At 46.4% G+C, this 23,312-nt stretch overlaps 3 protein-coding genes and 1 pseudogene across 5 annotated transcripts in view; 2 read left to right on the top strand and 2 right to left on the bottom strand.

Moving 5' to 3' along the window:
- SEC61A2 (SEC61 translocon subunit alpha 2) overlaps positions 1-11,300 on the bottom strand; it is a 46,033-nt gene extending 34,733 nt beyond the window's left edge. The window contains exons 1-2 of one of the 2 annotated variants that reach the window (XM_077944838.1): positions 11,220-11,300; positions 1,027-1,094 (exon numbers count right to left, since the gene is read on the bottom strand). Coding sequence is in view for 1 of the 2 variants with exons in the window: in NM_001266491.3 (NP_001253420.1) it covers positions 1,027-1,094; positions 4,781-4,787 (75 nt within the window). In the remaining variant the exon portion in view is untranslated. 2 annotated transcript variants of the gene reach the window in all.
- UPF2 (UPF2 regulator of nonsense mediated mRNA decay) overlaps positions 1-23,312 on the top strand; it is a 484,524-nt gene that overhangs the window by 262,634 nt on the left and 198,578 nt on the right. The gene's annotated exons all lie outside the window — the stretch shown is intronic.
- The window catches only part of DHTKD1 (dehydrogenase E1 and transketolase domain containing 1), a 55,506-nt gene continuing 43,795 nt past the window's right edge, over positions 11,602-23,312 (bottom strand). For both annotated transcript variants that reach the window (XM_015146459.3, XM_015146460.3), the window contains 4 exons: positions 20,241-20,323; positions 19,113-19,282; positions 15,353-15,438; positions 11,602-13,580 (listed from right to left, as the gene is read on the bottom strand). In XM_015146459.3, coding sequence (XP_015001945.3) covers positions 13,479-13,580; positions 15,353-15,438; positions 19,113-19,282; positions 20,241-20,323 — 441 coding nt within the window. In that variant the 3' untranslated portion in view covers positions 11,602-13,478. The remainder of the gene's footprint in view (positions 13,581-15,352; positions 15,439-19,112; positions 19,283-20,240; positions 20,324-23,312) is intronic.
- LOC114670168 (U6 spliceosomal RNA) lies at positions 21,309-21,407 on the top strand (annotated as a pseudogene).

Below are 23,312 nucleotides of genomic sequence, written 5' to 3'. Positions count from 1 at the left end.
TACAAACTCAAAGCAATAAAAAAATACTTCTAGCCGGGTGCAGTGGCTCATGCCTGTAATCCCAGCACTTTGGGAGGCCGAGACAGGTGGATCACGAGGTCAGAAGATCGAGACCATCCTGGCTAACACGGCGAAACCCCGTCTCTACTAAAAATATAAAAAAATTAGCCGGGCATGGTGGCGGGTGCCTGTAGTCCCAGCTACTCGGGAGTCTGAGGCAGGAGAATGGCGTGAACCCGGGAGGCAGAGCTTGCAGTGAGCCAAGATCGCACCACTGCACTCCAGCCTGGGCGACAGAGTGAGACTCCATCCCAAATAAATAAATAAATAAATACTTCTAAATCAAATAGTAAGTTTAAAATTTTTTACCTATCTCTATATCCCTATTCCTATTAGTTTGATGAGAAATTTGTAGTTTGATGAAGAATTTCTAGAAATTGGCCAATCTAGAAATAACAATATTTCCAGAATTTAAATACCTTAACTCTGAAAGTTCGCAATGATAGAAGAACGATTTCACCCAGTCACAGTATCTTCTGAATGCATTCCTGTCATTTTTCTTTCCAATGAATGAATCAAGAAATGGGAGGTATGTATTTGCACAAATGCAATTCATTTACATGAAACAGCTGTACTCATCAAAACCTATCCAGCAGACCGGGTTATTTCTAGTCCAGTAGGTCACATCATTAGCAAACACAATACACACCCTATACTACAGGATTTATGAAGGATCACTACAGACAGGAGAATACTCTGTCTTAACTAACACACAGGCCGAAGAAACACTTAGTTTGGAAACGTCACAACTTAAAGAACAGTCATTTTTGAAAGCATGAGATAATCTATCTAGATTTAAACAGATTTATATTAGTTTTATTCACTTGGTGCCTCTTGCAAGGAGGATGAGCACCAATAGTTTTCCAATTACCGACAGAGAAGGACTGAGGAAAGGAAATGAATTTTCCTGGTTTAGTAGGGTAAGTCCTTGAGCTACCCTCTATATTACTAAAATCTTATACTTACTTTCCTTTCCGGTTTCTGAATTTCTGGTAGAACTGCACAGAACGGTTTGATAACTTCTAAAAATTTGACTGTAAAAAGAAAAAGAATAAATGTCCCTATTATTATAAAGTTAAAAAAAATCTTTCTAGAGAATCAAACACAAATATTCTCTTTCACCAGCAATTCACCCCATCCTTACAGCCTCAAATTAAATCATCATACTGTTCTCCACTTCAAATGATACGTAAAGGAAGAGATAACATTCAAGGGACAAAAAAGTCCAAATGGTTTGATGGCTAGTCAGTAGAAGCAAAGCAATCCAAGCAATCTTTTTCCAGAACTTTACTTCCTCACACTTGTATCCAATCATTTTATATACAGAGAAAAGGGGCTGTTCAAAGGGCATCATGACGTCAAAAAGGGAGCAAATGTACCCTACCGTGGTACCCATGAGACAATGCATGATAGAAGAAAGCAGGTATCAGAGGAGGAAGACAGGAGGGTGCCTTCTGCACTCAGGAAGTACAACAGGAAATGGGCTCTTCTGCAGAGAACTGGCTTAAACAACTGAAAGATGCCGAAATGCGTAGGTGACAAAAAAATCATGCAATCACCTCCTATAGTCAACTTTTTTTTTTTTTTGAGACAGTGTCTCTCTGTGTTGCCCAGGCTGAAGTTCAGTGGCACGATCTCGGCTCAGTGCAATCTCCGCCTCCCAGGTTCAAGTGATTCTCCTGCCTCAGCCTCCCAAGTAGCTGGGATTACAGGCGCGTGTCACCACACCTGGCTAATTTTTGTATTTTTACTAGAGATGGGATTTCACCATGGTGGCCAGGCTTGTCTCAAACTCCTAACATCAAGTGATCCTCCCATCTCAGCCTCCCAAAGTGCTGGGATTACAGGCATGAACCATGGCACCTGGCCCCTATAGTTAGCTGTTTTTGTTTTGCTTTGTTTCGTTTTTGAGACGGATTCTCCCTCTGTCGCCCAGGCTGGAGTGCAGTGGTGCCATCTCGGCTCACTGCAAGCTCTGCCCCCCTGCGTTCAAGCAGTTCTCCTACCTCAGCCTCCTGAGTAGCTGGGAATATAGGTGCGCAGCACCATGCCTGGCTAATTTTTGTATTTTAGTAGAGACAGGGTTTCACCACTTTGGTCAGGCTGGTCTCGAACCCCTGACCTCGTGATCCACCCATCTCGGCCTCCCAAAGTGCTGGGATTACAGGCGTGAGCCACGGCACCCGGCCCCTATAGTTAACTTTTTAAAGTATGTAGGCCAGGCACGGTGGCTCACACCTGTAATCCTAGCACTTTGGGAGGCCAAGGTGGGCAGATCACAAGGTCAGGAGATCGAGACCATCCTGGCTAACACGTGAAAGCCCGTCTCTACTAAAAATACAAAAAACAAATTAATGGGGTGTGGTGGCGGGTGCCTGTAGTCCCAGCTACTCAGGAGACTGAGGCAGGAGAATGGCGTGAACCCAGGAGGCGGAGCTTGCAGTAAGCCGAGCTCCAGCCACTGCACTCCAGCCTGGATGACAGAGCGAGACTCCGTCTCAAAAAAAAAAAGAAAGAAAAAGTATGTAATCTCTGCTTCATTTCATCAGACCACATTTCATTGCCTGGTTACTCTCCCAGGTAATATCAAAATACCTGCTTATGTAAAATAACCCAGAGAATTTACAAATACATTTCATCAGAAAGTACTGTTTTCCCAGACTAGTCTTGTAGTATATAAAGGTAAGATAAATCAAGGTTTTTTAAGGATAGACACTGTCTTCTGGCGTGGCTTAAGTCAAGTCCTGCCAGAGAACTGAAGGGTGAATATGACAATCTCTCAAGCTTCTGTCCTTTGCCAAAGGGTCTGCAATGTGGAGAAAGACAAGCCGCAGGTAGGTATTAGGCTCTGCGGCTCTTCTTCCCCTACAGACACTGGCTTCTGTATACTAACATCCCAAAACTCTTAAAGCTGACATGAGTGATTACATTTCTGCAGTTGCCTAAAGTTGATTTTATATATATATATATATATTTTTTTTTTTTTTTTTTTTTTTTTTTTGAGACGGAGTCTCGCTCTGTCGCCCAGGCTGGAGTGCAGTGGCCGGATCTCAGCTCACTGCAAGCTCCGCCTCCCTGGTTTACGCCATTCTCCTGCCTCAGCCTCCCGAGTAGCTGGGACTACAGGCGCCTGCCACCTCGCCCGGCTAGTTTTTTGTATTTTTTAGTAGAGACAGGGTTTCACCGTGTTAGCCAGGATGGTCTCGATCTCCTGACCTCGTGATCCGCCCATCTCAGCCTCCCAAAGTGCTGGGATTACAGGCTTGAGCCACCGCGCCCGGCCTATTATATATTTTTTAAAAGCCTCTACAAATGATGGGCAGTCACTGATGTATGTTTATTTGTTTCAAGATGGAGTTTCGCTCTATCGCCCAGGCTTGAAGTGCAGTGGCAGGATCTCAGCTCACTGCAACCTCTGCCTCCTGGGTTCAAGGGATTCTCGTGCCTCAGCTTCCTGAGGAGCTGAGATTACAGGCGCCCACCACCACACCCGGCTAATTTTTATATTTAGTAGAGACGGGGTTTCATCACGTTGGCCAGGCTGGTCTCGAACTTCTGACCTCCGGTGAGCCGCCCTCTTTGGCCTCCCAAAGTGCTGGGATTACAGGCGTGAGCCTCTGCGCCCCACCAGTCACTGAAGTTTGACAGAAGGATTCACTAATTGTCATGGGCAGATGTTTATTACCCAAGTACTATTAGGTTGGTGCTAAAGTAACTGCGGTTTCTGAAAAGTAATTGAAAACCGCAATTACTTTTGCAGCAACCTAATATTTTGGACTTTCTGGAAAGTAAATCTGAATTATGAAAGCATTCATCGCTAACGCAAAACAAGTATCAATCACATCAGGAGACTTCCTAGAACCTCTCCATCCGTTTTCCTCCTCACCTCAATCCAAGCCACTCAGATTTCTTGACACTTCATGATCATCTGAAAGGGGTATTCATGTTCAAGCAAAGCTTTTGGCTGCCCCGTCTATCCTTGTGATGCAGAATTTTACCAAGGGTCTCTCCTACTCCTTTCTAATTTCCCCCAAATGTCCACTAGTTGGCCAACGGGTGCCCTGCTTGGATATGCACGGCCCATTCATCCAACGAACATCTTCGGGGCTATGCAAGTAGTTGCGCGCACATATGTGGGGTTGACTGTTAGGGGGAGGGCCCTGAAAAACATTCCTATAACATAAGGCCTCGTCCCTAAGGCTTATACAACCTTACAGTTTTCAGTAAGCGCTACAGAATGAACAGTTTAAGGAAAACGCTGTTACCAACGCACTCCTTTCCTCCCTAAAACACACGCCATGCATCACTTTTTTAAAAATTAAACGAGTTAGGGGAGCTTTATCCAACGTAACATGCCAAGGAAGGATGACGAGGGAATAAAAATACGGGATTTCTTTAACTCCTGAAAAATTAAAAAGTGGTCCAGGTTCACCCGGTGCCCTAACTCCCCGCCCCCAAAACCAATGGCCTCCCAGCGCCATCCTCGACCTCTATCGAACGCAAACCCCGGGCCTCCGGGTCCCGGTACCCGCCGGGCAAGGCCTCGCACGTCTAGGAGAGCTTAGGCAGAGGCCCCCGGCCCGTGCCCTTCCGCAGCGGCCCGGAGCGGCCCGCGCATCCCCGGTCCGCACGACTCCGAGCGAGCGCCGGCCTCACCGCCCGCAGCCCAGGCGGGGCCTGCGTTCCCGGCCAGAGCCCCGCTCCAGCCGCCGCTACTCACTGCCCATGGCTGCTGCTGGGGAGGCCCAAGGGGGAACTGCGGCCTCCGCGCTGCCTTCGCTCGGCTCCCGCGGCTCGGGCCTCGGTACCGGCTCCCAGCGCGATCCTGCCAGCCCCGCGCAGGCTCCGCCCAACCCCGCGCAGGCTCCGCCCCCGCCACGTGACCCGCGCGCCCGCCCGGCCCAGCCCCGCCCCCAGGCCGGCCGTTGGACGACGTCCGCTGCGTTGCCATGGTAACCACGGGCGCCCCGAGAGGCACGGCTGGCTGGCCTGGGGGCAGGGCTGGGGCGGGCAGTCGCGTGGCGTGGGAGCTGCGCAGAAGCTGAGGCTACCGGATTCTTCGTTGCCTATAGGCTTTCCCTGCTCAGTGTAGAGAAGCCGCCGTTTCCTCGCGCGCCACGGCCGACTCAGGCCTCCTGGGCACCCTTCGGGGAGGCCGCGATCCCGGCGCTGCCCGAGTAGCGCGGGGAACACGGTTCTGGCCCCGAGACCTTGGGCTGAGCCGCTGATCGCTGACAGGACCGAACCAATCTTATTTTGCCTCCTTTTTTTTTTTTTTTTTTTTTTTTGAGACGGTAGTCTCGCTCTGTCGCCCAGGCTGGAGTGCAGTGGTGCGATCTCGGCTCACTGCAAGCTCCGCCTCCCGGGTTCACACCATTCTCCTGCCTCAGCCTCCCGAGTAGCTGGGACTACAGCCCTGCCACCACGCCCGGATAATTTGTTTGTATTCTTAGTAGAGACGAAGTTTCACCGTGTTAGCCAGGATGGTCTCGATCTCCTGACCTCGTGATCCGCCCCTATCGGCCTCCCCAAAGTGCTGGGATTACAGGCATGAGCCACCGCATCGGGGCGCTTCCTTCTTATCGTTATCTCTTGGAAGTTTGTAAAACTTTTTGACACGTCGTTGTGTGTAGTTAACAGTTACGAACTCCTCTGTCTCGACGTAAGCTAGGCCCCTCCATCTTCTCCAAAACACAGAGATCAGGATCGTATGCCTCCTACCGTGGAACAATTTTCCTGAAGCCACTGTTCTTTCTTTCTTTTTTTTTTTTTTAAGAGCTGGTCTTGCTCTGTGGCTCAGGTTGGAATGGAGTGCAGTGACACAATCATAGCTCACTGCTGCGTCGAACTCCCAGTCTCAAGCGACCTTCCCACCTCAGCCTCCAGAGTAGCTGGGACCAGCAGGTCTGCGCCATCAAACTCAGCTGATCTTTGTATTTTTTGTAGAGATGGAGTCTTGCTATGTTGCCCATGCTGGTCTCGAACTCCTGAGCTCAAGCAATCTGGCTGTCTCAGCCTCCCAAAGTGCTGGGATTACAGGCATGGACCACCACAACTGGCCTCAAGAATCTGTTCTAATGTTCAGATCTATGTCCATGAAATAAATTATATATTTCAAGGGGGTATGCAATTTAGGTCCAGCTTGCATGGGTCTCTGCTGTATCTGAGGTCAGCTGGGACAGCCCCAGGGCTGGGGACTGGAATGATCAGGTGGCTCCCTCACTCCCCAGTCTGGCATTGGGTGCTGGTGTCAGCTCCAGCACCTCCAGATGCCTTCTCCAAGTGGCCCGGGCTTCCTCACAATGTGGTAGCTAGCGTCCAAGGGATGTCCTCAGAACTGAACCAGCATCTTTTACTGCATTGTGTTTGTAGGGGCAGCCACAAGTCCTAGGGACACCTCCTCTAGGGGAGATTGTGGCAAGATTCTGGAAGAACATGTGGGATTCAAAATACTGCTGTGGGAATTTCTGGAAAATCCAATCTGCCACAGTAATAATCTCCCATCCTGTTAATTCATCCTTACCTCACTCTACTTTGTATTAGTCATTTTTATACTTGCCTAATCTCCCCTGCTATGCAGTAAACTTCTAGATGGAGTGGGCGTGCTTACTTTTTCTACTATGTACAATAGCCTGCAAAATGATTGACTAAAGTACAGTTTTGACACGAAATTACGAGCTAATTTCATGAATGCAATATCCTTTCAATAAAGATGCACTAAATTCCAGCCTGGGCAACACAGTGAGACCACGTCTCTGTGAAAGGTAAAAAAACAAAAATCAGCCGGGCATGGTGGTTTACGCCTGTTGTCCCAGCTTGTCAGGAGGCCTCAGGAGGATGGCTTGAGCCCTGGAGGCAGAGGTTGTAGTGAGCTGAAATCGCACCACGGTACTCCAGCAGTGGGTGGGGGACAGAGGGAGGCGGCAGGGAAAGATGCACTAAATTGAAAATATCACAGAAGGTGAAGAATATCCTGTGCCTCTTTTTACTGCTATTTCTGGGATAGTTCCATGGTTCAGGTAAGAGCCTGGGAATGAGCTTTGACACTCTGGATAAACTTTGTGAATTACCCTTCCACCATTCTTTTTTTTCTCTTTGAGACAGAGTCTCGCTCTGTCACCGGGCTGGAGTGCAGTGGCCAGTCTCAACTCACTGCAGCCTCTGTCTCCGAGGTTCAAGTGATTCTCCTGCCTCAGCCTCCCGAGCAGCTGAGATTACAGGCACATGCCACCTTGCCCGGCTAAGTTTGTATTTTTAGTAGAGACGGGGTTTCACCATGTTGGCCAGGCTGGTCTTGAACTGCTAACCTCAAGTGATTTGCCTGCCTTAGCCTCCCAAAGTGCTGGGATTTCAGGCATGAGCCACTGTTCTTGTCCCCTTCCACCATTTTTTCTACCACTACATGCCACCCAGGGCTTTTCCTTAACTGCAATGTGCCACCTAATCTACATCCATCCAGACTCTCACTCTACCTTGATCTTTCACTGTTTTAGCGCATCCAACAAGAAAATGTTCTATGTATAAAATGCGTTGTCTTCTCAAATACATTGTTAGCCCACTGAGGACAATGGGCAACCCATTTTGTCTTTTACTTCTGTGTATTTCTAAGGTCCATAAAAATGCAATATAGGGAAGATGTCAATAAAGTATTTCTCGATGAAATACCACTTTACTCTTAAAAGGTCATTTCTGGCGTTCAGTTCAATTCTAGCTGGATCCCCATATGAGTCAAAGAAAACAGGGATATGACACTAAAGTTATATCAATTTAATTTTTTTTTTTTTCTTGAGACAGGGTCTCCCTCTGTCACCCAGGCTGGGGTGAAATGGCGCTGTACCGGCTCATTGCAACCTATGCCTCCCCGGTTCAAACGCTCTGCCTTCCTCAGCCTCTCAAAGAGCTGGGATTACAGGCGTGAGCCACTGTGCACCCTGTTTAATTTTTTATCTACTATTATTTTTCACAGTAGGGGTCTCACTCTGTCGCCTAAGCTGGAGTGCAGTGGTGAGATCATAGCTCACTGCAGCCTCGAAGTCCTTGGTTCAAAGGATCTTTTCACCTCAGCCTCTGGAGTTACTGGAACTACAGGCATGTGCCACTGGCCTGACTTAGACAATTTTTAAAAATTAGACTGGGTGTGGTGGCTCATGCCTGTTAATTCCAGCACTTTGGGAGGTCAAGGCAGGAAAATCATTTGAGGCCAGGAGTTTGTGACCAGCCTGGGCAATATAGTGAGACCTAGTCTCTGTAAGAAAAAAAAAAAAAATTGTTTAATTAGCAGGGCATAGTGGCAGGCACATTAGTCCTAGCTACTTGGGGGCCTGAGGTGGGATGAACACTTGAGCCCAGGAATTCGAGGCTGCAGTGAACCATAATCATGCCACTGCACTCCAGCCTGGGGGACAGAGGGAGACCCTGTCTCTAAATAAATAAATAAAATTGCAGTTGGCAGTGAGAAAAGGCGTCTGCTTTAGATTGCACTTTATCAGATTTAAATACAATGACAATGAATTACTCTTTCTACAGAGTAAGAGCTTTTGGGGTTTTTTAATTGATGAATACTAGATGTACATACTTTCAAGGTGCATGTGATAATTTAATACATTCATATAATTTATAAATATCAAAACAGTGAATTTGGGATATCCATCACCTTAAATATTTCTCTTTTCTTTAAAATGGAATCATTTGAATTCTCCTCTAGCTATTTTGAAATGTATAATAGATATTGTAAACTGTGGTCACCTACCGATCCATCTAACAGTAGGTCTTATTTCTTCTATCAAACCATATATTTGTACTCGTTAATCTACTTCTCTTCATCCCCCTACCCCTTCCCCTCTCAACCTCTGCTAACAACCGATCTACTCTCTATCTTCGTGAGATCCTTTTTTGTTTTGTTTTGTTTTGTTTTTTGAGATGGAGTCTTGCTCTTGTCACCCAGACTGGAGTGCAATGGCAAGATCTCGGCTCACTGCAACCTCTGCCTCCTGGGTTCAAGTGATTCTCCTGCCTCAGCCTCCCCAGTAGCTGGGATTTACAGGCACCCACCACCACGCCCGGCTAATTTTTTGTATTTTTAGTACAGACAGGGTTTCACTATCTTGGCCAGGCTGGTCTTGAACTCCTGACCTCAGGTGATCCACCCGCCTCGGCCTCCCAAAGGGCTGGGATTACAGGCGTGAGCCACTGCACCTGGCCGAAATCTACTTTTTAAGTTCCCACGTGAGTGAGAATATCCAAGTTTTGTCTTTCTGTGCTTGACTTATTTCACATAACATAATGACCTCCAGTTCCATCCATGTTGCTACAAATGACAAGATTTTATTTTTTTTAAATGGCTGAATAATATTCCATTGTATATATGTAACTTATTTTCTTTAATATCCAAATACATATGAGAAAAATGTAGGTGAAGCTTTTGGAACCTCAAAAGTCTTGATCCTCAATCTGTGACTTACTTCCAGTGTAATCTTTTTTTTTTGGAGGGGGGGTAACCCTTTTATTTCTTCAATTTTGTCAAAGGGCCAGGCATGGTGGCTCATACCTGTAATCCCAGCACTTTGGGAGGCCGAGGCAGCCTGATGCAAGAGAATTACCTGATCTAGAAAGGCGGAGGTTGCAGTGAGCCGGGATTGTGCCACTGTCCTCCAACCTGGGCCACAGAGCGAGATTTGGTCTCAAAAGAAAAAAAGAAAAACTTAGTAATTTTATACTTGTGTCTTATTTATATATGTTATTTATATCTATGCCATTTTCATGTTCAATGAGGAACAAACCGTAAATTGGGTATTCAAGAAGTAGAAACAGTAGCAACCATGGGAAAATTTTAGTTTTGTCTGAAATGGCAAATTATTCTTAGTAAAAAAAAAATATTTTTTAGTAAGAATAGTAAGAACTATTTTGCTTAGCTTTTCCATGTCTTGCACACACATGCTATTTGGGAAAAATACTCTGAAGCTTAGACATCTTTAGTCTGACTGTATTACCTTTGAAATTTTATTATTTTTTAAAAATTCCTTGGTTGAGAATAAAAATAGTATCCCTTTTACACTTTTTTTTTTTGAGATAGAGTCTTGCTCTGTTGCCCATGCTCGAGTAGTTCAAGTGATTTTCCTGCCTCAGCCTCTCAGGTAGCTGGGACTACAAGCATGCACGACAACACTCGGCTGATCTTTGCATTTTTAGTAGAAACAGGCTTTCAAACCAGGTTGGCCAGGCTGGTCTTGAACTCCTGACCTTACGTGATCTGCCCACCTTGGCCTCCCAAAGTGCTGGAATTACAAGCATGGGCCACCGTGCCTGGCCTACTGAATTTTTAAAGGAAAGGAAGTAATGAGTATTTGATTTGGAATTCCTTAAATGGTCCCTTCCTGCAAGGGACTGTAAAATGCTGATCCATGTTGCAGTAGCAATTGAGAGTAGAGAGGTCAAGACAACAGAAGACACATTTCATGGCTCGAGTTAGAGAAGACATAAAAAGAAACCATGAACAGGCTGTGAGGTGTAAAATTAGAAATTTGGAGAGATCCACCGGTCACCGTGGCTCATGCTTGTAATCCCAGCACTTTGAGAGGCCGAGGTGGGCGGATCATGATGTCAGGAGAAGGAGGCCATCCTGGCTAACACGGTGAAACCCCTTCTCTACTAAAAATACAAAAAACTAGCTGTGGCACGTGCCTGTAGTCCCAACTACTCAGGAGGCTGAGGCAGGAAAATCTTTAGAACCCAGGAGGCAGAGGTTGCAGCGAGCCGAGATCGCACCACTCCAGCCTGGGCGACAAAGCGAGACTCCGTCTCAAAAAAAAAAAAGGTTAGTTTAGAGCTCTCCAAATTTCTTTTTCTTTTTTTCTTTTTTTTTTTTTTTGAGACAGAGTCCCTCTCTGTCACCCAGGCTGGAGTGCAGTGGTACGATCTCGGCTCACTGCAACTTCCACCTCCCGGGATCAAGCGATTTTCCTGCCTCAGCCTCCGGAGTAGCTGGGATTACAGGCATGCGCCACCATGCCCTGCTCATTTTTATATTTTTAGTAAGAGATGGGGTTTAGCCATGTTGACCAGGCTGGTCTCGAACACCTGACCTCAGGTGATGCACCCGTCTTGGCCTCCCACAGTGCTGTGATTACAGGTGTGAGCCACCACGCCCAGCCTAAACTAACCTTTTACAGAGATCTAATCTTCCATCTCATTTTTGTGCTTAGACTTTTGAAATCTTTTCTTTTTTTTTTTTGAGACAGAGTCTAGCTCTGTCGCCCAGGCTGGAGTGCAGTGGCGCGATCTCGGCTCACTGCAAGCTCCGCCTCCCGGGTTCACGCCATTCTCCTGCCTCAGCCTCCCAAGTAGCTGGGACTACAGGCGCCCACAACCGCGCCCGGCTAATTTTTTGTATTTTTTTTTTAGTAGAGACGGGGTTTCACCGTGGTCTCGATCTCCTGACCTTGTGATCCGCCCGCCTCGGCCTCCCAAAGTGCTGGGATTACAGGCGTGAGCCACCGCGCCCGGCCCCCTTGAAATCTTTTCATTCAAGAAATCCAGGAGCCCTGAGGGAAAAAAATGACAATGTGCTTTTATTTTTTTTCTTGTTAAAAAAATACAACATTGGTAATCGTTTTCATTAAATAGACCTTTGTGACTTTACTGATTTACATGAGTGGTGCTAAATTACATGATTTATAAGACTTGACACAGGAAGGATGCACTGAGGTATATGGGAAGAAAAGGGATATGAATACTAGAGAAATGTTAAATCAATAACTAAGGCACACTTTCGGATGTGAATCATAAATCTACCACTGTGGCGAGAACAGCCTATACCTACTGGATTCTGAAAGACATGATCAGTTGCTGGTAAAAGTGGAGAAGGCCTGGGTTTCTGCCAGTCCCCTGGTACTTCCCACACCACTTCAGAGAAAAAGCGTCATGACACAAGAACGGTAGATGGTAGAGGCCCCCAGCACTGAGTCAGGGGAAGCGACATGGTTTGCTATTTAGTTATGCTTCCAGTACTTGGTTTAATTTCACAGTGAGGGAGTTGGTTGGTGATCTGTAAGAAATCCCCAAGCACCTGGTGTTGGGAAGTTCCCTCAAATAAAGAGGTGTTCTTTTCTTTTCTTTTTTGTCTCTCTCTCTCTCTCTTATTTATTTATTTTTTGAGAGGGAGTCTTGCTCTGTCGCCCAGGCTGAAGGGCAGTGGCAGGATCTCAGCTCACTGCAACCTCCACCTCCCGGGTTCAAGCGATTCTCCTGCTTCAGCCTCCCGAGTAGCTGGGATCACAGGCACGCACCACCATGCCCAGCTAATTTTTGTATGTTTAGTAGAGACAGGGTTTCGCTATGTTTTGTCTGGTCTCGAACTCCCAACTTCAGGTGATCCACCCACCTCAGCCTCCCAAAGTGCTGAGTTTACAGGCGTGAGCTGCAGCGCCCGGCCAGGAAATGTTCTTTAAGCACCACAAATAAACATACTGTACCAGGGACTTGTAGGGGCAAGACTGATGAACCAGGGGCTGAAATCCCTGTATCAGAAACCCAAGACAGTTAAAAATAGTTAAATATCACTGTAAGAACAATTCAAAGAAAAACAAGTTTACGGCAAAACAGACTACAAATCAATTTCATCATAACTAAAACTCCTTAATTTAAAAATACAGTACTAGAAGATCATCCACCCAGGGATTTGTATTTAGTAGGACCTAGATTTGCTAGTGTTGGGGAGACACTTCATACAGTGGCTGGAAAGCAGCACCACAGATTTATATAAAATGAAAATATTAGTACTGCCACAGGACTTTAAAAAAAGGGGGAAAATTAATGGAAGTGACATGCATCAAACAAATCAAGAGGCAGTGTTGAGGTCATCTCCATGGAGCTGTAAACTCAGAAGTGTTTCCTGGTCACATGTGGTCAATTAGGGTCAAGTCTGAAATCATCTAGATAATTACCTAGTTTTCCAGCTCATTCAGAGCTAAAATCCATAACACTATCATACTTTCCTTTGATTTTCTGAGATGGAGTCTTGCTGTGTCGCCCAGGCTAGAGTACAGTGGCACCATCTCAGCTCATTGCAACCTCTGCCTCCCAGGTTCAAGCAGTTCCCCTGCCTCAGCCTCCGGAATAGGAATAGCTGAGACTACAGGCACGCGCCACCACCCCCAACTAATTTTTGTTCAAGTGATTCTCCTGCCTCAGCCTCCCGAGAAGCTGGGATCACAGGTGCCCACCACCACACCCAGCTATTTTTTGTATTTTTAGTACAGGCGGGGTTTCACCGTGTTGGTCAGGCTGGTCTTGAACTCCTGACCTCAGGTGATCCACCGGCCTTGGCCTCCCAAAGTGCTGGGATTACAGGCGTGAGCCACCATGCCTGGCCTTAATGGCCATTTTCTTAAAGAGAAACAGTGTTTCTTCAAAAGTCATCATTAAGCGAAGGTCTTGGAGAGGATATCTTCATGCTGGTGCAAGTGAACTGTGCCAATTCCTACAGCGGGTACTGGCAAAGGGGGCCGGCCCACCAGACGGAGCTGTAAGTGCAGCAGAGAATAAATAAAATGCCATTTTGACGAGCTCAGAGCTCTGCTTAGTTCCAACAAGATGGTGCATGTATTTCTCTTAGTTTGTTTAACCATAAATCACCTCTTTCAAATAATGAGTTACACAGAAGAGATTAGAGGGACAGGGCTCCGTGCCTCAATGCCTGTAATCCCAGCGCTTTGGGAGGCCGAGGTGGGTGTATCACTTGAGGCCAGGAGTTTGAGACCAGCTGGCCAACATGAAAAAAACCTCGTCTCTACTAAAAATACAAAAATTTGCCAGGCGTGGTGGCCTGCGCCTGTAATCCCAGCTACTCGGGAGGTTGAGGCACGAGAATCACTTGAACTCAGAAGCAGAGGTTGCAGTGAGCTGAGATTGCACCACTGCACTCCAGCCTAAGCAAGAGAGCCAGACTTTGTCTCAAAAAAAAAAAAAAAATAGATTGGTGGCAAATATGTCACCACTAACAACTAATGGAATGCTAGGCAAGATAAGGTAAGACAAGTTCTTGAATTTGTGCTATTCTTTTTTGTTTGTTTGTTTGTTTGTTTTGAGACGAAGTTTTGCTCTTCGTTGCTCAGGCTGGAGTGCAGTGGCATGATCTCGGCTCACTGCAACCTCTGCCTCCTGGGTTCAAGAGATTCTCCTGCCTCAGCCTCCTGAGTGGCTGGGACTACAGGCATGCATCACCACGCCCAGCTAATTTTTGTATTTTTAGTAGAGATGGGATTTTACCATGTTGGCTAGGCTGGTCTCGAACTCCTGATCTCAGGTGATCAGCCCACCTCGGCCTCACAAAGTGCTGGGATTACAGGCGTGAGCCACCATGCCCAGCCTCAGGTATTTATTTACAGCAATGGGAGAACGAAGTAACACAATGGGCCTAGAATGAGTGTTATTGAGCATATCCAGTCCCACACTATAAAACAAGCCTGCTAGTCCTCTGGCTTGTCCAAGGCTTGGATAAGACATGCTAAGGAGGGTAGTGGGACAGGGAGCCGAAAGGTAAGGGCTTTTACTGTTTTGAGTATAACCACCCTTTTTTTTTTTTTTTGAGACGGAGTCTCCCTCTGTTACCAGGCTGGAATCTCGGCTCTCTGCAACCTCGACCTCCCAAGTTCCAGTGATTCCCCTGCCTCAGCCTCCTGAGAACCTGGGACTACAGGCCACCACACCCAGCTAATGTTTGTATTTTCACTAGAGATGGGGTTTCACCATGTTGGTCAGGATGGTCTCAATCTCCTGACCTCATGATCCGCCCGCCTCGGCTTCCCAAACTGCTAGGATTACAGGCATGGGCCACCACGCCAGGCCAAGTATAACCACTTTTTTAAACATGATTTTAATATTTTGATGACCAAAATGTTATGCAGCAAAACAAAAAAGAGAAGAAAAGAAACATGTAGGCCAGGAGCGGTGGCTTGCACCTGTAATTCCAGCACTTTGAGAGGCCGAGGTGGGCGGATCAGGTCAGGAGATTGAGACCATCCTGGCTAACAGGGTGAAACCCCGTCTCTACTAAAAATGAAAAAAAAAAAAAAAAATCAGCCGGGCATGATGGCAGGTGCCTGTAATCCCAGCTACTGAGGGGGCTGAGGCGGGAGAATGGCATGAACCTGGGAGGTAGAGTTTGCAGTGAGCAAAGATCACGCCACTGCACTCCAGCCTGCGAGACAGAGCGAGACTCCGTCTCAAAAAAAAAAAAAGAAAGAAAGAAAAACAACATGCACACAAGACACTACCAGAGAAAACATGTGATTACCTTGCAGGCCAGCTGCTTTTCAAACCTTGGAGAAACAAACGACCATGGACCCATGTTCTGAGGTTCTTCCTGACTCCAAATATGATCTATGAGAGAAGAAATTCATTTCAGCACCTCAAATAGACACATGCACACAGTCCCCAATTTACTATGATTCCACCTACGATGCTGTTTTCAACTTTACAATGGTGTGAAAGGGATTCACATTCACGAGAAACTGTACTTCAAGTACCCGTACAACAATTGTGTTTTTCGGCCGGGCGCGGTGGCTCAAGCCTGTAATCCCAGCACTTTGGGAGGCCGAGACGGGCGGATCACGAGGTCAGGAGATCGAGACCATCCTGGCGAACACGGTGAAACCCCGTCTCTACTAAAAAATACAAAAAACTAGCCGGGCGAGGCGGCGGGCGCCTGTAGTCCTAGCTACTCGGGAGGCTGAGGCCGGAGAATGGCGTGAACCCGGGGGGCGGAGCTTGCAGTGAGCTGAGATCCGGCCACTGCACTCTAGCCCGGGCGACACAGCCAGACTCCGTCTCAAAAAAAAAAAAAAAACAAAAAAAAAAAAACAAAAAACAATTGTGTTTTTCACTTTTGGTATAGTATTCAACAAATTATTTGAGATACTCAACACTTCATGATAAAATGTAATCGATTTTGTGTTAAGTGATTGTGCCTAACTGTAAGCTAATGTGAGCGCTCTGAGTGTGTTTAAGGCGGGCTAGGCTAAGCTGTGTTTTGTAGGTTAGGTGTATTCAATGCATTTTTTTTTTTATTTTAAGTTCTGGGGTACATGTGCAGGATGTGCAGTTTTGTTATACAGATAAATGTGTGTCATGGTGGTTTGCTGCGCAGATCATCCCATCACCTAGATATTAACCCAGCATCCATTAGCTATTCTTCCTGATGCTCTCCTTCCTCCCCCGCGACCCTCGGACAGGCCCCACTGTGTGTTGTTCCCTTCCTTGTGTCCACGTGTTTTCATCATTCAGCTCCCGCTTATAAGGGAGAACACGCGGTATTTGGTTTTTTGATCCTGCGTTAGTTTGCTGAGGATAATGGCCTCCAACTCCATCCCTGTCCCTGCAAAAGACATGATCTCATTCCTTTTTAAGGATGCATAGTATTCCCTGGTGTATATGTACCACATTTTCATGTTCTTTTTTTTTTTTTTTTGACACGGAGTCTGGCATCCAGGCTGGAGTGCAGTGGCGCAATCTCAGCTCACTGAAACCTCTGTCTCCCAGGTTCAAGCAATTCTCCTGCCTCAGCCTCCCAAGCAGCTGGGACTACAGGTATGCGCCACCACACTCGGCTAATTTTTGTATTTTTAGTAGAGATGGGGTTTCACCATGTTGGTGACCCTGGTCTCAAACTCCCAACCTCAGGTGATCCACCCACCTCGGCCTCCCAAAGTGCTGGGATTACAGGAGTGAGCTACTGTGCCTGGCCTGCATTTTCAATTTAACAGTATTTTCAACTTACGATGCATTTATTGGGATGTAGCCCCCTCGTAAGTTGCAGAGCATCCATAAACCAAAACAGGAAGGGGATTATCTAGAGATATATTTAGAGAGATTTTTCTCTATATATTCAAATTCAATTAAATATATGCTTTACCAATATGGCATAGTGTTGCTTGTCTCTTTTTTCCTGGCAAATACAGTCATGTATCCACCATCTCAATCATGATACAGAACAGTTCTATCAACCCCCAGAATTTCCTCATCCTGACCTTTTGTAGTCGACTCTAGCTCCCACCCCCACCGTTGAAAATCACCAATCTTTTCTCTATCACTACAGTTGTTTCTTTTCCATAATGTCGTATCAATGAAATCACGCAGCCTTGGGGCTCCTGGAACGGTCATAAGCATTTGTGATTGATCCATGTTGTTATGCACGGCGAAGTTTCACTCCTTTCCATTGCTGAGTAGCACGTTATATGGATGTGCCACTAATTGTTTATTGATTCACTGGTTGAAGGACATTTTGGTTGTTTCCAGTTTGGGGCAATTAGGAATAAAGCTGCTATAAACACTTGCCCACAGATGTTTCTGTAAACCTGTTTTTTATTATTTTTTGAGACAGGGCCTCATTTTATCACCCAGTCTGGAGTATAGTGGCGTAATCACAGCTCACTGCAGCCTCAACTTCCCAGGCTCAAGTGATCCTCCCACCTCAGCATCCGAGATAGCTGGGACTACAGGCACATGCCAGCACACCTGGCTAATTTTTCTATTTGATTTTTAGAAAAGAGGATTTGCCATGTTGCCTAGGCTGGTCTTGAACTCCTGAGCTCAAGTGATGCACCTGCCTCGGCCTCCCGAAGTGATGGCCCAGGCATAAGCCACTATGCCTGGACTATTTCTTCTTTTGTAATTAAAAACAATTTTTTGAGAGAGTGGGTCTCACTCTGTCACCCAGGCTGGAGTGCAGTGGTACGATCACGGCTTACTGCAGACTTGAACTGCTGGGCTCAAGCAATCTTCCCATCTCAACCTCTCGAGTAGGCTAAAACTACAGGCATGTGCTACAACGCCTAGCTAATTTATTTTATTTTTTGTAGAGACAGGGTCTTGCTATATTGCTCAGCTGGTCTCCAACTCCTGGCCTCAAGTGATCCTTCTGCCTCGACCTCCCAAAGTGCTAGGACTACAAACACGAGCTACCATGCCTAGGCTGTGAATGTGTTTTTACTTCTCTTGTGTGAATACCTATGAGTAAGACTGCTGGGGCATATGGTAACTCAGTGTTTAACTTTGTAAGAAACATACTTTTTTCCAAGGTGGCAGCACCAGCTTGCATCCACGAGCAGCGAGTGTGGGTTCCAGTGGCTCTGCTCCTCATCAACACTTCATAGCATGAGTCTGTTGTTCTGTTTTAGTTTTAACCTTTCTAAGAGGTGTGTGGCCATACCTCATTTTGGATTAATTTTCATTTATTTTAACATGAATAATATTGAGCATCTTTCAAAGTGCTTATTTGCCATCCAGTTCTTTGGAGAAGTGCCTACTCAAAGTTTTTGCACATTTTGAAAAATTGGATTGTTTTCTTTGGGTTTGTTTGTTTTGTTTTTTTGAAATGGAGTCTCACTCTGTCACCCAGACTAGAGTGCAGTGGCACAGTCTTGGCTCACTGCATGTTCCGCCTCCTGAGTTCAAGAGACTTTCCTGCCTCAGCCTCTGGAGTAGCTAGGATTACAGGCGCCTGCCACCATGCCTGGCTATTTTATGTATTTTTAGTAGAGATGGGGCTTTTCCATGTTGGCCAGACTGGTCTTGAACTCCTGACCTCAAGTGATCTGCCCACCTTGGCCTCCCAAAGTGCTGGGATTACAGGCATGAGCCACTGTGCCAGGCCTTTGTTTTGTTTGTTTTTGGAGACAGGGTCTTACTCTGTAGGTCAGGCTGGAGTGCAGTGGCACAATCCGGGGTCGCTGAAGCCTCAGTCTCCCGGGCTCGAGCGATCCTCCTGCCTCAGCCACCCAAGTAGCTGGGACTACAGGCACCACCACGCCCAGCTAATTTTTATATTTTTAGTAAAAATAGGGTTTTGCCATGTTGGGCAGACTGGTCCCAAACTCCTGACCTCAAGTGATCTGCCTGCCTTGGCCTGCCAAAGTGATGGGATTACAGGTGTGAGCCACTGCACCCGGCTGAGATTCAATTTTCTAATAATCCCCACCACCTCTTTTCATTTGAAAGAGCTGAAATGGGTTTCGGGTATCTGAACATCAAAACCCCAAATGAAAACAACCCCTTACCTTTAACATGTTTGTATTTGCTCATCTCTTGCTGTAAAGAATCCAATGGGAAGGGGCAGAGTTCCTCTACGCGGATGATGGCAAAGTCATGCCTCTTGGGCCCGAGAGATTCCCTTTGCTTCAGCAGGGAGTAGTAATGTTTGCCAGAGCAGAACACGAGGGTCTTAACCCTGTTGGACAGAAAAGGAACAGCAGGTGGGGGGAAATTTTTTTAAAGTAAGAATTATGTCAGAAGAGGCCAGGCGCAGTGGCTCACGCCTGTAATCTCAGCACTTTGGGAGGCTGAGGTGGGCAGATCACGAGGTCAGGAGATTGAGACCATCCTGGCTAACACAGTGAAACCCTTTCTCTACTAAGAATACAAAAAAATTAGCCAGGCGTGGTGGCGGACACCTGTAGTCCCAGCTACCTGGGAGGCTGAGGGAGGAGAATGGTGTGAACCCGGGAGGTGGAGCTTGCAGTGAGCTGAGATTGCGCCACTGCGCTCCAGCCTGGGCAACAGAGCAAGACTCCATCTCAAAAAAAAAAAATGATGTCAGAAGGGGAGACACTGCAGATTTAAAGGCCTCATGAACAAGGTGGTGGGGGTCTCTGCAGCTGGGTTTAGTCATAGGCTATTCCTAGAGATCCTTCTTCAGCAACACGTGCCTCCAAAGTCCACTTTCCAACCCACACTTAACTCCTACTCCACTGACTTAAAGGAGTTATATTAGGATAGGGAGGCCAGGCATGGTGGCTCACACCTGTAAATCCCAGCACTTTGGGAGGCTGAGGTGGGTGGATAACCTGAGGTCAGGAGTTCGAGACCGGCCTGGCCAACATGGTGAAATCCCATCTCTACTAAAAATACAAAAATTAGCAGGGTGTGGTGGTGGGTGCCTGTAATCCCACCTACTTGGGAAGCTGAGGCAGGAGAATCACTTGAATCTGGGAGGCAGAGGTTGCAGAGAGCCGAGATCATGCCAGTACACTCCAGCCTGGGCGATACAGCCAGACTCAGTCTCATAAATAAATAAATAAAAATAGGAGAGGGGAGATCTGCATCACCTGTCATCTCTTCATGTGAACTACTTTTCATATTAATTGAAATTCTGCCGCAGAGTATGAAAACAGAGACACAGATCTTACTTTTCTGGATCCACAGATGAATCACCAATGACTGGGTTAAATGTTGTACCTGGTGCCATTTCTTGAAGAGTTGACACGGCTGCCTACAAGGGAGAAGAGGCCACACATCCAGCAAGCAACAGAAAGAGGTGATGCTGCCACTTACAAGGGTTGCTACCAAACATGAGTGCCAAAGTTCCAGCCTAGCACTGCAAGGAAACACATGTCCTAATAGATACAACACCTTACCAAAAAATATCAGTTCTCTATACTTCAGAGTAAAACTTTTTCTGAGGTTACATAAGATAGCCTTTTGGAATCCTAACACTTGGAGAGGCCAAGGCAGGAGGAACACTTGAGGCCAGGAGTTCAAGACCAGCCTGGGCAACACAGTGAGACTCCCTTCACACCCCCTACTCCACCATCCCCACTGGTGCCCTGCCTCTATTTAAAAAACAACAACAACAACAAAAACAGGCCAGATGCAGTGGCTCATGATGGTAATCCCAGCACTTTGGGAAGCCAAGGTGGGCAGATCACCTGAGGTCAGGAGTTCGAGACCAGCCTGGCCAACATGGTGAAATCCCATCTCTACAAAAATACAAAAATTAGCCAGGCATGACGATGGCTGTCTGTAATCCCAGCTACTCAGGAAGCTGAGGTGGGAGGATGGCTTGAGCTTGGAAGGCAGAAGTTGCAATAAGCCATGATCACGCCACTGCACTCCAGCCTGGATGACAGAGCCAGCCCTTGTCTCAAAAAAAAAAAAAAAGAAAAAGACTAGGTGCAGTGGCTCATGCCTATAATCCCAGCACTTTGGGAAGGAGAGGCAGACAGATTTCCTGACATCAGGAATTCAAGACCAGCCTGGCCAACATGGTGAAACCCTGTCTCTACTAAAAGTATAAAAGTTAGCCAGGTGTGGTGGTATGTTCCTGTAATCCCAGCTACTTGGGAAGGTGAGACAGGAGAATTGCTTGAACCTGGGAGCCAGAGGTTGCAGTGAGCCAAGGTCACACCATTGAACTACAGCGTGGATAATGAGAAACTCCGTCTCAAGAAAAAATAAAAATAAAAAGATTGCCTTTTATGCTCATTTTGGCAGCATGTATACTAAAATTAGAACACTGCGGAGATTAGCATGGCCCCTGCACAAGGATGACAATAAAAATTGAAAAATAAATTTAAAAGAAGATTACCTTTTACCTGGTGCCACGATATAATTTAAAGAATCAGGCTGGACGCGGTGGCTCATACCTGTAATCCCAGCACTTTGGGAGGCCAAGACAGGCATATCACTTGAAGCCAGGAGTTTGAGACCAGCCTGGCCCACATGGTGAAACCTCGTCTCTATTAAAAATACAAAAATGAGCCAGGTGTGGTGGCACACACCTGTAATCCCAGCTACTTGGGAGGCTGAAGCAGGAGAATCGCTTGAACCCAGGAAACGGAGGTTGCAGTGAGCTGAGATCGTGCCATTGCACTTCAGCCTGGGTGACAGAGCAAAACTCTATCTCAAAAAAAAAAAAAAAAAGGCTGGGTGTGGTGGCGCACACCTGTAGTCCCAGCTATGCCAGAGGCTGAGGCCTTGCTTGAACTCAGGAGGCAGAGGTTGCAGCGAGCCAAGATTATGCCACTACATGCCAGCCTGGGTGACAAAGTGAGACTCTGTCTCAAAAAGAAAAAGAAAAAAAAAGAGCCCACCCCAGAAAAACGGTGCTAAAGGCATTGCATTAACTCTTCCTAAATGTTCGGTGATGCTTCCAACCTGATGAGGTCACCTCAAAACATGTAAGATTGTTCACGAAACACTGGGTGAGAAAGAACCAATAGACCACTATAAGTGAACTAGAAATGAACAGCTGCTATTGGTGAGACGGCTGAAATCCATTTCCTGGCTATTGACTAGATACTGACTCCCAGGGCCGGGCTGGGGTGAGTCAAGTAACGTACCTAGTGCAAAAAGTTTAAGGAGGCACTGATTTTAGGGCTGTGAAAATATCAACCCTCAGAAAGAGTACCTCCCTACTTCCCTCTGAATGCTAAAAACTGCTTAAAACAACGAGGCCAGGCATAGTGGCTCACACCTATAATCCCAGCATTTTGGGAAGCCGAGTCAGCCTGATCACTTGAGGCAAGGAGTTCGAGAACAGCTTGGCCACCATGGTGAAACTCTACTAAAAATACAAAAATTAGCTGAGCATGGTGGTGCAAGCCTGTAATCCCAGCTACTCGGGAGGCTGAGGCAGGAGAATTGCTTGAGCCTGGGAGGCAGAGTTTGCAGTGAGCGGAGATCACACTCTGCACTCCAGCCTGGGTGACAGAGCAACACTCTGTCTCAAAAAACCAACCAACGAACCAACCAACATTGCAAGACTTGCAGTTTTTCTTTAGTATCCCTCAATTCCAAATATACACTCTCGAACCTTGGCGAACAGCACAAGATATTCTTGAACAGCCGAATTCTAAATGTCTTATTTCACCTCAGCAGTCATATCCAAATAAATGTAAAAATTTTAATACTCCCGGCCGGGCACGGTGGCTCATGCCTGTAATCCCAGCACTTTGGGAGGCCGAGGCAGGCGGATCACCTGAGGCCAGCAGTTCGAGACCACCTGGTCCAACACATTGAAACCCCATCTCTATTAAAAATACAAAAATTAGCTGGGCGTGGTGGCGAGTGCCTATAATCCCAGCTACTCAGGAGGCTGAGGCAGGAGAATCGCTTGAACCTGGGAGCTGGAGGTTGCAGTGAGCCGAAATAGTGCCACTGCAATCCAGCCTGGGTGGGCAACAGAGCGAGATTCCGTCTCAAAAAAAATAATAATAAAATAAAATAAAATAAAATAAAACAACAACAACAAATTTAATACTAATTCTAATTAAAACTCTTATATGAACCTGAAAAAATTATAGCCGATAGGATAAATATATGCTTAGTAGTATTTATTATTTTGAACATTTCCATTTGAAAACTAGCATATTTTTGTGATTTGAAAAACATAATGTACACTTAACACATAAATAGGTAAACCTAAGTATGTGTTAAATGATGAAATGATGAATTTCACACCACTGCACTCCAGCCTGGGC

Source organism: Macaca mulatta, chromosome 9 (genome assembly GCF_049350105.2).
Source record: "Macaca mulatta isolate MMU2019108-1 chromosome 9, T2T-MMU8v2.0, whole genome shotgun sequence".
NCBI classification, from domain to species: domain Eukaryota; kingdom Metazoa; phylum Chordata; class Mammalia; order Primates; family Cercopithecidae; genus Macaca; species Macaca mulatta.
Note: the sequence above shows the minus strand (reverse complement) of the source record. Positions and strands in the feature narration are given on the sequence as shown.